The sequence below is a fragment of the Narcine bancroftii genome, chromosome 2 (genome assembly GCF_036971445.1).
Source record: "Narcine bancroftii isolate sNarBan1 chromosome 2, sNarBan1.hap1, whole genome shotgun sequence".
Taxonomy (NCBI): Eukaryota; Metazoa; Chordata; class Chondrichthyes; order Torpediniformes; family Narcinidae; genus Narcine; species Narcine bancroftii.
Window position 1 is genome coordinate 33,561,376 of NC_091470.1, and position 13,807 is coordinate 33,575,182.

Sequence of the window (13,807 nt, forward strand, 5' to 3'; positions counted from 1 at the left end):
TACTTAAACAAAAGTCATTTTTAATTCTCTTTATACATAAAAACAGGATCAAAATTTAACTTATTACTATGAACTTAACCCCATTCTGATTCTAAGCGCATGTGTACGTAATATGCGTATAAGTTCAGAAAAGTTCTTTGATTTACAGTCCAATCTCACTTTTCCCTCTTCCAAGTTCACTGGTATCAGGCAATTCTGATACTGTGCACAGAATTTAACATTTATGAATCTTCACCAGGCTTTGGTGCTTGAAAGATAAATGGTTACCACTCAGGAAAGTTCTTGTCAGTTTTCAGAGAGAGAGATTTGTTGCTCGTTGGACACAAACTGATTCCTTCCGATCAGCCACTTCAGTGTCTTGCTGAAGAAACTTGTCCCATTTGGGTTTTCCCGATGATAACTTTCTTTCAGGACATCACAGAGTTCCTTTTCTGTTTCCCTTATCTCAGGTGAAACACCACACAACCAGTCATCTCCTCTTGTATGAACCACAAGGGCTTTGAATAGACTGTAGTCAGAACTCACAACCTGTCTTCCAAAATGGGGTTTTCCACAAGTTTGCCAGCTTGTCCTGTTCTGGTCCCAGCTGCTGCTGCTGAACTGCAGGACTGAAATTTTTCCTCTCTCTCTCTCTCTCTCTCTCTCTCTCTCTCTCATTCAGAGAAAACCACATGACCCTCTTAGAACAGCAAACTGCATTCAGACTGACTGTGGCATTGCCCCCAATCTTCTGAGTCTGTTCATCTGTTGCTTTCCAAAACAATAATCCATTACTCCACGGCATGTCCAATCAACACCTACTTGAGAAGTCCTTCAGCAAAGCAGTTTCCATTGTCTTTACAAAGCCACTAGGAGCCTGGACTGTTTGGCTTGAGCAGAGCTCTGGCATTTTAAATGAGATCTGTGTTGTGAAGTGTTTGTGTTTGTTTGTTACCTACTCTTCAAAAAAACCCACAATTTATCTCCCAAAAACATATCTATACATAATATAAAATATAACAATCTGTCACACAACTAATATCCCCCAAAATTTCCTGGATTATTTCAGTTATTCTAAATTTTATATCTTTAATATTAAGATATGGTTAGCTTAGCAGTTAGTGCAAGGCCTTTACAGCACCAGCGATTGGGACTGGGGCTCGAATCCCGTGTTGTCTGTAAGGAGTTTGTACGTTCTTCCCATGTCTATGTGGGTTTCCCCAGGGGCTCCAGTTTCCTACCACTGTTAAAAATGCACTGGGGGTGGGGGTGAAAATTAATTAAGTGTAAATTGGGCTGCACAGACTCGTGGGCCGAAATGGCCTGTAACCATCTGTATGTCTAAATTTAAACAAAAATTAATGTGGTTATCCAAATTTATATACAGTATTCGCACTCACTGATTCTGGAAAAATTGGTAAGAAAATGTTTTTGATGAGGTGATCTTATCTTTTCCTCAACACTTTCACAAATTCCTAAGGAACACCATTGAATGGGTAGAGTCAGTACAAAACACAATGTGCAATCCAGAGATTACGCGCAGGAGGCTGATAGGAGTCAGTCCGTTTGAGCTGAGCCTTATTGCTTCCAGCAATATCCTTCTCCACTCTGGATCACACACATCCCTTTTTTCCCCCACTATGCTTCCAGCATCTGGAATAGAAGCAGTCTGGAATTTTTATAAATGCCGGTCAGGAGAGTTGTACTTTAAATAGAGTGGTTTGCTTTTGTCCCTTACTTACCATCCACACCATTAGGTAAGAGAAGACTGCAATCCACAGGGTGGACATGAAGAACGTTATCATGAAGAACCTCTCCCAGCGAGGCTTCGCACAGTTAGGGACAGTGAAGAATAGCATAACGAGCACTGGCCACGAACTCAGCCACTTCATCTTATTCAAGTGACCCTCTGTGGAAAAAATGCATTAGATCTTACACAGTAAAGCAATGGAGGCATCCAAAAAAAAATCCAACTAAATTTTTATAAAACCATACGACCGATTCTAATTACTGGTACATGAGCTTACAACTTACAGTTGTTTCGAGGTGAAGCATAGGCAATTTAATTTTAATTATTACTGTTAGACCTCTCGCAGGACACTATGATGTGCAAAAAATTAGAGCTTTTGTCAGGGGGAAAAGCAGTATGGTAGAATGGTAGACAAACTGCAACGATATCTTGATGTTCAGTTACAAAAGTGGGCATTTATTCATTCAGCTGCCCATCTCCAAGTTCTTGAAGATGTGAAATGCTTGGTGACCACTAGTCGTTTAAGAGGAGCTGGGTGGCAGACTTTGAAGAAGGATGTGGAAGAGGGAAGCTCTTCCGTATACTTCTGGAGTGAAGAGAGCTGCACTCTATTTCGTGGGAGAGTGTGAATCAGTGGCAATTGTTTAATACTCAGGTACCCGTTGGGAAATTCTACCTGCAGATGGTGGTAAATGTCGGGATGGCCATGAAGGCAATATAATTGGCGGCATTTAAAGAAGAATTAAAGAAGAACTAGGTACACTTTTTGAAATCGTTGTGGAATTGGGAACTGGCGCAGAAGAGGAGATGAGGTGTTGGGCAAATCATTATTACAATAAGTGGCAGTACAGGCTTGATTAACTGAGTGGCCTCATACCTTGAAGAAGGGCTCAGGCCTGAAACGTCAGTAATATATCTTTACCTCTTATGGACGCTGTGAGACCAGCTGAGATCCTCCAGCATTTCTGTGTGTTTTTACTGGCCGCATACTATATTTCAAGGTGCAATGAGAATGGCAGCATGCATCTCCACATCAAATCAATTGACTGGTGTCTAATTAAAAATCCTGACAAGGCCAGTTGAAATCAGTGGGATCCAGTCTTCCATATGAAATGCAGCCAGCAACTTGGTGAAATCTTGGAATTTCTGAGAGTGCGTGCTCCAATGAAATGCTGACAACGCTTTGCCAGGACTCTCCAATCACTATCCAAATGGAGCAACTATAACGTTCCATAGATTTCCCAGCTCCATAAGGCTGGAAAAATCTGCCTTCTGAGGCCTGGCTTAATTGCAACAGAGTACTGAAATAAATGAAAACTAATAGTAGTGGGCAGAAGGCTGAGAAGACCTTCGATTTAAATCAGTAAGTTTAATTGGATTCAATTGTTTTAATTAACACTGCTATCAGTCATTTTATTACCCTCTTTCACACATATAATGGTCACATATGCATAGATAATTATTATTAAGCTATGCTGACGCCAATTGGAACATAGGAAGTAGGAATAAGAGTAGGCTAAAAATGGTCCATCGAGCCTGCTCCGCCATTCAATACGATCATGGCTGATCTAATTTATGACCTAACTCCACCTACCTGCCTTCTCCCCATATCCCCTAATTCCTCTATCATGTAAAAATGTATCTAACCGAATTTTAAATATGTAAGGAACACACGTAAAGGCCTAATCAGCAATGCACAAAAAGGGTATATTTTAAATAGAGGGGGTCAAGTTAATAGCTGTAGTTACTAACATTCAGTTTCAGTTGTATGAACCTAAATTGCTTTGTAAAAGCGCTGACAATTTTTCTGAGTGCTGATGAATGACATAAAACATTAGAGCAGTCAATGGAATAATGAACTGCAGGATAAAACACTAAGATATGTGGGAGGAAGTTAGGTTTAAATCATGCTCCGGACAGATTGCATTTTGGATTTCTCAGGATCCCAAAGATCAGGTGACTGGCTGGTGTCTGGCTGAAGGGGCATCAGATATTGGAATCAAGATGTGAGAGGGTTGCAAGGGCACTGGGGACTTCCAGATTGTGTCAGGGGTTTGGTTCTGGAACTCGGATTGCCAATGGTTTGGACTGAAGGCTGTGTGGTTGCAGGAGTGACTCTCTTTTTTGCTTCTTTTTCTTTGACTGTAAGGGGAGCTGGGCAATTTGTGCTGATGGCATATCTATGCCTTTGGGTCCAAATTATGCATTTGTGTATCTTTTCTGCACCCTTTCCAGCTTCATGACAACCTTTTAGGTACCAGAACAGTACACATAATCCAAGTGTGGTCTCACTAACATCTTGCACATGACTTTGCAACTTCTGTACTCATCGACCTGACCAATGAAGGCAAACATGCCCAAATGCCTTCTCACCACCCTGTCTAATAGTGTTGCCTTTTTCAGGGGACGATGTAATTGTTTACATCATTGGTTTGAACTTTAAAAGGACTATCCATATTTCTTTTTCAATATTTTTATTGGATTTTACAGAAATAGTACACAAGTAAAAGCCATTAATCAAAAGTAATATATATTAAGGAATACAGGAAAATTAGACCATTATATAAGAAAAGTAAAAATGTTATATATGTATTAAATAATATAACAGTCAAACAGAAAGTGGTAAACAGTTACAACACATGGCTAATTGAAAAAGATATACAAAAAGTAAGTATCATACTATACTACAAATTCTATCCCCTTCCCTTCGAGAGTTACCTGGTAAGTTCATATAATTTCACTACCATCAAAAGAAACTACAAATTCACAAAGCAAGAACCCAGTAATCTTATAAATTACAAAAATAGTTAATAAAAGGACCCCATAAATGTAGAAAATTTAAATCTGTTACAGTAGAAGAACATGTGATTTTTTTTTCTAGAGTTGGGCATGCCATCGTATCAGATAGCCATTGGAGGGACAGCATCTACCCTTCTCATCAGTATTGAACAACTAGCAATAAGGGAAGCAAAAGAGACCACATGGGATTGAGACAGTTATATTCAAATGATGGATATTTATAGGGAAACATTCTGAAATACAAAACTACTGTGTCTTCCTGACAGGCTGACATTGGTAAATTTTGAGTATAATTTATTTCAAATACTTCATAGGTTTCTTTGTGCCTTTCAATCGATCATATTATATATATTTGGAACAAAGAACTGTAGAGCATAGGAACTGGCCCTTCAGCCCATGGTCTGTGCCCACCATGATGTCAAATTAAATGCTGCATCTGCCTGTACATTGTTGATACCTTGTCTGTTTATGTATCTGTCTACATGCCTTTTAAATATTGCTATCATATCTGATTCTATTAACCCCCGGCCACAAATTCCAGGGACTCTGTGTGGGGGGGGAAAAAATCTCCTTTAAACTTTTGCCTCTCATCTTAAATGTAAGCCCTCCAGCATTTGACATTCCCACTCTCAAAAGAGAATCTGACAATCTATCCTATCATTGCCACACTTAATTTTATTTAACTTCTATCAGGTTTCCCCTTTGCATCTGATGTTTCAGCGACAATTATCCAAGTTTGTCTAACCCAGTGGTTCTCAACCTTTTTCTTTCCATTTACATACTACTTTAAGTATTCCCTATGCCAATAGTGCTCTGTGATTAGTAAGGGATTGCTTAAGGTGGTATCTGGGTGGAAAGAAAGTACCTACTTGACACTTTATGTGCACGGTTTCATAACTCCAAAGGAAATGGGCCACTGACAATTTTTCTCAAGCAAAATATTTCAATAACAATTGGGTCTAGAGCAGTGATTCTCAACCTTCCCCTCCCACTCACATACCACCTTAAGCAACCCCTTACTAATCACAGAGCACTGATGGCATAGGGATTACTTAAAGTTGTATGCGAGAGAAAGAAAAAGGTTGAGAACCACTGGTCTAACCTCTCTTAAATCTAATACTTTCTAATCTGGTTCACCTCTTCTGTACCCTCTCCAAAATCTCCACATCTTTCATGTGATGTGCTGACCAGAATGGCATGCAATACTCTAAATGCAATCTAACCAAAGTTTTACACAGCTGTAAAAGGACTTCCTGACTTTTATACTAAATGTCTGAGCCCAATCAAGGGAAGCATGCTTTATGCCTCTTTTACCACGTTGCTACTTTGTGGGAGCTTTGTGTTTTCACTCCAAGAACCCTCTGTACATTAATGCTCCATGGATATTACCATTTACTGTATACTTTCTCCTTACTTTTGACCTTCCAGAGTGCAGTGCCTCAGAATTATCCAGATTGAATTCCATAAAAAAGCTTCACCACTCCTCTTACTTATTCTAATCTCATCCCATCTGAACTCTCAAAAAAAAAATTTAGAATGACAACTCATTCTGGACTTTTGCCTGCTTTGGATCTTTATATTTCCAGTTGCCACCGAGTCATCAACCAAAGGGACTGCTCACATTAACCATCTGAGACTCTCATATGTACAAAATAGTATTAATTAATTTATTTTATATAGATAAAATACTTGTCCTGCATATGTATTGTTTGTCTGTATGAGTGTTTATGTCTGGTTGTGTGTCTGCATATTTTGCATTGAGGACCAGAGAACGGTGTTTCCACAGAATCATAGAACATTACAGCACAGAATCAGGCCCCTTCAGCCTTTCTAGTCTGTGCCAAACCATTATTTTTTTTGCCTAGTCCCATTGACCTGCACCCACTCCATACCCCTCTTATCCATGTACCTGTCCAAATTCCTCTTAAGTGTTAAAACTGACCCCGCATTCATCACTTCAGCTGGAAGCTTGTTCTACACCTCACCACTCTCTGTGTAAATTTTCTCCTCATGTTTCCCCTAAACATTCCCCTTTCACTCATAACCCATGTCCTCTGGTTTGTATCTCACCTACCCTCAGTGGAAAAAGCCTATCTACATTTACTGTCTATGCCCCTCATAATTTTAAATACCTCTATCAATTCTCCCCTCATTCTTCTACGCTCCAGAGAATAAAGTCCTGTAACTCAGTTACTGAAGTCTGGGATACATCCTAGTAAACTTTCTCTGCACTCTTTCTATCTTTCCTGTAGTTAGGTGACCAAAACTGAACACAATACTCCAAATTTGGCCTCATCAATGTCTTATACCACTTAATATAACATCCCAACTCATGTACTTAATACTTTGATTTATGAAGGCAAATAATCCAAAGCTCTATTTACAACCCTATCCACCTGTGATGCCACTTTCAGGGATTCAGGAAATTGCGTATCTGTATTCCCAGATCCCTCTGTTCTACTGCACTCCTCAGTGCCCTACCATTTAATGTGTACATCATTTCTTGGTTTGTCCTTCCAAAATGCAACACCTCACACTTGTTTTGTTGGGTTGTACTTGTACAATCAGATAAGAATAAACTTGACTTGATGTCACCACTCTCCTCACTTATACCAATTTCACCACCTCAGAATGCTTAAAAAAAAGTACAAACCCACAATTTCTCTGCTCTTATTTTCAACTGGCCTAAACCTTGCTGTAGCCTTTGACTCCTTCCTCACTGACTACAACTCAACCAACTTTTGAGTAATCTACAAACTTACTAATCAGGGTAGGCATCCTTTGAAGAGCTTACTAATCAACCCACTTACATTTCATCCAAATCATTTATTTTGCAAACAACAAGTTCCAATACAGATTAATAATGGTCAAGACCTTCAATAAGAGAAACAGTCCCACTCTTCCCTCTGTCTTCTATAGCCAAGCCAATTTTGAATCAGTCACCATGGATCCCATGTGTCCTAATCTTCTGGATCATGAGGTTCCTTGTTTAATGCTTTACTTGAGTCCACGTGGACAACATCTACTGACTGCTACTCATCTCTGCCATGACATGAAATGCTGTGCCGATGTTCCCTAATAAATAAATAGATAATAAGAATACATACCTGTTGTACTAATCCTTACCTGGTGGAGAAAATGGTGACATCAGTTCTAGTTCACTTTCATCCTTGTTGCCATCTTCTTTTGCATTTATGTCCAGAGGGACATTTCCATTTTCGATACCATCACATTTCTCAGCTGCACAGATTTCCTTGTCCACACCATTGGCAGACTGAACTGGTCATTGCACATAAACAAATTGTACGTAAATCCATGAAAGATCAAAGACCAGCATATAAAGTGAATTATTAATGACACTGTGTATCAAGTTGTTAATATCTTAAAATGGAAAATAATGGGGATTAGAATGTTTTCTTATCAAGGGAATTAAGTATAACCACTCAATGATCACATTTAAGCATGAAAGGTTAAAATTTATTGTTTATAGTGTATTTTTCAGGGTGGCACAGTTAGTGTAGCAGTTAGTGCAATGCTATTACAGAGCTAATGACCTGGGTTCAAATCCAGCACCATCTGTAAGGAGTTCATACATTCTGCCTGTGTCTCCATGTGTTTCCTCCAGGCAAATGGGTATATTTAGGCAGCGAGGACTTGTGGGCCAGAAGGGCTTGTTACCCTCCGATATCTCTAAATTCATTCTAAGTAAATCCTAATGTGTGACTGAGCTGCACAGGCTTAAACATGCCTGCTCCGTGCTTCACCTGCTCTGCACAGTTTCAATGTCACGAAGCTACGGAAACGGGGCGATGTTGGGAGAACAGCTTGTCGGGCACCTGACCTGAAGCAAAATCTGTATGAACAAAATTTATGCCCCTCACTATTATGTAGGTTTGGCCATTTTGGTTGAGGTCAGAAAGACTTCACCCACTTGGTTATTTTTCTGTATAATGTTGAATACCTTTAGATCAGAGAACAGAAATATGCAAGTCATGATCTTCCCAAAGGGTGGACCTGAATAATCCTGCTGGTAGGATGACAGGGTGTGTCAGGGAATGTAGTACAAGTCTCTACCAACAGTTAAAGCATCTTAATCCCTTCCAATGGAACAAAGGGTTAGGTTATGGACTAAGACAGTGAGAGGGGATCTGAAGAAGAACCTTTCCTCCCATGGGGTGGTTGGAATGTGGAACTCACTGCCTGAGTGGAACCAGGGCGGCATGCCGAGCACAGCGGTTAGTGCATCACTCTTACAGCACTAGCGCTGCCTGCAAGGAGTTTGTACATTCTCTCCATGTCTGCATCGGTTTCCTCCATGGGCTCCGGTTTCCTTCCACCCTATAAAATGTACCTGGATTGTAGGTCAATTGGGCGGCACGGGCTCGTTTGCTGAAAGGATCCAATTGCAATTGCAAGTTTATGATGGTTCATTCTGTATGTTTGTCTAAATTTAAAGTTTAATTTTAAATACTCTCACAGCATGCACTTGAATGACCATAGGATAGAAGGCAATGGACTGTGGACTAGTAAATGGATAATGAATGATTATGATTAAAACCTAGTGTTTGAACCAAGGCCCCAATAAAGCCTCGACTACCAGTATTCACAAGTAAGTGATATTACACATCCTTTAAACTTGGCTGTTTTAAAATGTGCTCTTTTAAAGCACAGAAGCTCCAAATTTTCCAGCATGGTTCTGTGACCTTTGAAAGTCTGAAACCTAATTTTGAAACTTCACATTGCAGTAATTCTAAATGCATTGTTAACTTTGAAAAGAATGAACCCCAAATTTGTAGCTTGATTGTTAATTATTATATATTTGCTTGCTTGCCTATATAATTTATACACATTACATTTAGAATTTGTTTTTCAGTAATGGACTTTACAATTGGCAGTTGCATGCCTGCAAAGTTCATTAATACGTTAAACATGATGGGCAGAGCTGTAGTCAAAACTAAACAAAAAGATGCAGAAGTTCATGCATCATCCAATTGCTCCAATTTAAGGTAACAATCCAGGAGGAGAAAGGTATTAATTTATTTATTTTCTGTGTTGTTAGAGTCTTGGTTAGAGAAGCCATGTTATCAGCCTGAGCCATTGTTAAGTAGTTAAGAGTGATTACAGGTTCTTGTTATTTATTGCAGAAAACATTAATTAAAAAAAAGCATTTAAAAGACATAATTGTATTCAGAAGGTTGTTATGGAAGATATCAGTAAATAGGAACCACAGTAAGGCTAAGCAGACAGAATTCTGACAACAGTAAGATAGATGGAGAACACTGCAAAGATATTAACTGGTGTTCAGCAAAGTGCGTAGAAGAACCAGTCGAGAACAAACCATGCTTGACTTTAGAAGACTGGTGGGTGATTTGAAATGAACATTGCAATTTTCCACAATATTCATATCTGGAATAAATGCTTTACAGGGTCATAGTTATTATTTAAATCATCCAATGGAATTCCAATTGCAAGTTTATGATGGTTAATGATTTCAATCTCATTTCATGTACTTTGATCATTGCAGCTGTTTGTATATTAGTTGAAGTGATTTGCAAAGTGCCATTTTCATTGCTTTATCTCCTGAAGCATGAGTATGTGGGGGGGTTGGGCTGACTGGCGGCAACCTAATGTGTTTCTTTTATTTATTTCTGTAAACATTACTCCGACAAGGAAATGCATGTAAGTGGCACAATACCAAGCAGAGGGAATTTGATGGGCATGTCCACAAGTCCCCGAAGGTAGCAGGACAAGAAGATAAGTGGCTAAGAAGGCTTCAAGGATACTTGACTTCATTGGCTGAGGCACAGAACATAAGAGCAGGAAGGATACATCAGACGACATTGGACAAGTCGAAGGATAGAAAAGGTTTAGAGGGATGTGGGTCAAATGCAGTCAAATTAGGAAGGCACCTTGATTGGCCTGAAGGGCCTGTTTCCATGCTCTGTGAGCACAGGAACTGTACAAGACATTAGTCATCTACAGGTTGACTACTGTGCACAGTTCCGGTCACCACACACTACAAAAAGTAGATGACAGAGAAGATTTACAAGGATGTTGCAGAGCCAAAGAATTGTAATTATGATGAGGCCTCAGCTGGGATGCATTTACAGAAACAAATTAAAACAGAGGGAAATTTAATCAAGGTGCAGAAATCATGAGGGAGCTGGCAAAATTATCTGCAACTATTTATTTTATTTTGAGGGTGGGACAATGACCAGGAAATAGATAAAAGTGATTCTGGATGCAGTTTAGAAGTATAACCCTCAGAACTGTGTACTAAGAGCTCAGTACTGAGATTAAACTAATGGCCATTTCTGGTTGGGATGGACACAGTGGGCTAAATGGCCTCCTGTGCCTTAAGTTTTTATTGTTCCTATGGAAATGAAAATCAACGTTTTGTTTACGCGTGTGTGGTCTCGTGTCTGCGTCTGCGCGTGTGCATAGTTTGCACGTCTGGGTGTCCTATGTGGGTGTGTGTGCAGGCGTGTGTGCGCGTGCGTACGTGTCTATGGAGGATTGTCCCTTTTGCAGTGGTCCACATCAAGTATGGAACATTCCGCATGCTAGAAATCACAAGATGGCTAAGGCGCAACGATTTCTCCTAGGTTCATGCTGGGTTACCAACTCGTGTGTGAACAAGTCATGCTGTCAGTAGAAGAATGGGCAGCACCGCACTGGCAGAGGCGGAATCACTTTGTGACTGGCGCCCTCTCCCAGCAGGATCTCTTCAGAATGAAAAAGCAGCAGCTCTACAGCCTTCAGCTTCCCAACACAATCACTCCTAGGAATGATACCTGCTCCTGATCGTGAAAGAAAAATTGAAACATTAAGCATTTGTGTCAAGTTTTCATTGTTACGGCAGCCCAAATAATTCTACTCTAACAGAAAATTCACTTTTTCATTAGATTCTCTTACAAATTGAATATCAGTTGACAAAGATGCTCAGAAAATAATTGGAGAAGTCATTGAATCACTAAACAAATGCTATGTGCGGATAAAAGGTTTTTACTGGCCATTCTCTGTCTGGTTAGCCTTACCTTGCGATAACAGTGGGAGAGTTGGGTCATCATGAATACGAAGATAATCGGTATTACCATCCTCCAACTCATTGCCGATCACATTGCCATTTGCCACATCTTTCATAAGCTTGCTCACAAAGTAATTCTGCATCTTGGTGTTGAACCTGTGAATACATTTCAAGCAGCACAGAATCTCAAAATTGAGGCTTTTTTTTTTCCTATTTGACATGGAGGTTTATTGATGTTGATGCACATTTATTTGTAATGGAGACTATATTTCAGGATAAACATACAACTAATATTTGCATTGTCAAGGTAATTTCAAGTATCCATTCAAAGAAAAAGATTAATGTCTCTTCTTGTCAAGCCAGTATGATCATCTGGTCATAATCTACCCTTGGCGACTGGAATTTTGGCTTTACTTGATGCGTCATTTTAATTGAATGATTAACCTTAAAAAAAAACTGAATTTGTAGCTTGATGCACGAAAAGTTCAAGTTTATCATCACCTGACTGTGCATATGCCACCAGAAGAAACAGTACGTCTCCGGACCACAGCACCCCCACATACACACCTAATACACAGCGTATAATAATCACATTGTGTTGATACGAATATGTAATTGCTGATGGATAGCTGGCCTGTCCCCCAATGGTGACTCGCTCCCTGGTAACTCCTCCCCTTGTGTCCCTGGAATAAAGGTTGATCTCCCTCTCCTCCGTCAAACACTTGGAATCGGACCAGCTACAAATCTAATGTATAATAAAGCCTATAGTTCCTCATCCTACGACTTTGGAGTTATTGATAGATATTGATAGTTATTATACTTTAAATTTTTCACACGGGATGGACAAACTGTTGCGACCTGACAGACTAGACCTCGGTCCACAGACACCTGGAGCCCCAGAGCTGTACAAGCAGTGGATTGACTGCTTCCTGGAAGCTTCTGAGGACCTCGTGGACTCTGACAAGAAGAATCTCAAGTTACTGCGAGTGAGAGTCGGCCGCAGAGTGCACTTAGTGATCAGGGGCTGCACGACTTCCTCCGCAGCTATGACTGAGCTCGCAACCTCTACAAACTGCGGGTAAACAAAATCTGCTCACGGTACCTCCTGGCCTCGAGAAAACAGCAACCCGGTGAGACTCTGATTTATTTCTTTTGGGCCATGCACGATCTGGCGCAAAAATGTAGGGGTAATATCCCTGCCCCGGTATGGGTGGACCACATATATAAATGTTATGCTATATAAATGCTTTAAGTGGGGGGGGGGGGGCGTGGCATGATGGCGTAGAGACTAGATCTGTGATCCCTGTCCTCCCTGGTCAGACTTTTAAGTACCTGTTTTTTAACCCTTTAATTTCAATTTTAAAATTTTAATTTTGGACTGGAATCTCAAGGCTGAATTTTTTTTCTTGTAATATGTTAATATTTTTGATTGGCTGCCTGGGGAGGAGGGGATTGCACTGATTTCTCTGTTAGACATCAGTCACTAGTGGGTAATCCACACCCAGTTTTTTTAGGGAGTTACTACCTTTTGGTAGTTTCTTTTTGGGTTTTTTTTTGTTTTTTTTTGCTGTTTTCTTTAATGAATATTACTTTAATTTGGAGGGCTTATATATTTTAATGTGAGAGTCCTTGATATAACAAATTTTTTTTGGATGACACAAAGATTGGTGGTGTTGTGGACAGTGAGGTAGATTACCGTAGATTAAAAGGTGATTTAGGAAGGCTGGAGGTGTGGGTTGAGAAATGGCTGAGGGAATTTAATACAGATAAATGTGAGGTGCTACATTTTGGAAAGGCAAATTTAAATAGGTCATATACATTGAATGGTAGACCATTGAGGAGTGCAGAGCAACAAAGGGATTTAGGAGTTATGGTAAATAGTACCCTCAAGGCTGATACTCAGGTAGATGGTGTGGTGAAGAAGGCATTTGGAATGTTGGCCTTCATAAATCGGAGTATTGAATTCAAGAGTAGGGAGGTTATGATGAAATTGTACAAGGCATTGGTGAGGCCAAATTTGGAGTACTGTGTACAGTTTTGGTCACCAAATTATAGGAAAGATATAAACAAAATAGAGAGAGTGCAGAGAAGGTTCACCAGAATGTTGACAGGATTTCAGGGTCTGAGTTACAAGGAAAGGTTGTGCAGACTGGGGCTTTTTTCTCTGGAGCGTAGAAGATTGAGAGGGGACTTGATAGAGGTGTTTAAGATTTTAAAAGGGACAGACAGAGTAAATGTGGATAGGCTTTTTC

The 13,807-nt window shown here is 39.9% G+C and overlaps 1 protein-coding gene across 1 annotated transcript in view; it reads right to left on the reverse strand.

Annotated features, from left to right (window-relative positions):
• Positions 1-13,807, reverse strand: part of LOC138752856 (sodium/potassium/calcium exchanger 4-like) — a 256,215-nt gene that overhangs the window by 35,852 nt on the left and 206,556 nt on the right. The window contains exons 11-13 of the mRNA XM_069915476.1: positions 11,566-11,711; positions 7,655-7,807; positions 1,722-1,888 (exon numbers count right to left, since the gene is read on the reverse strand). Coding sequence (XP_069771577.1) covers positions 1,722-1,888; positions 7,655-7,807; positions 11,566-11,711 — 466 coding nt within the window. The remainder of the gene's footprint in view (positions 1-1,721; positions 1,889-7,654; positions 7,808-11,565; positions 11,712-13,807) is intronic.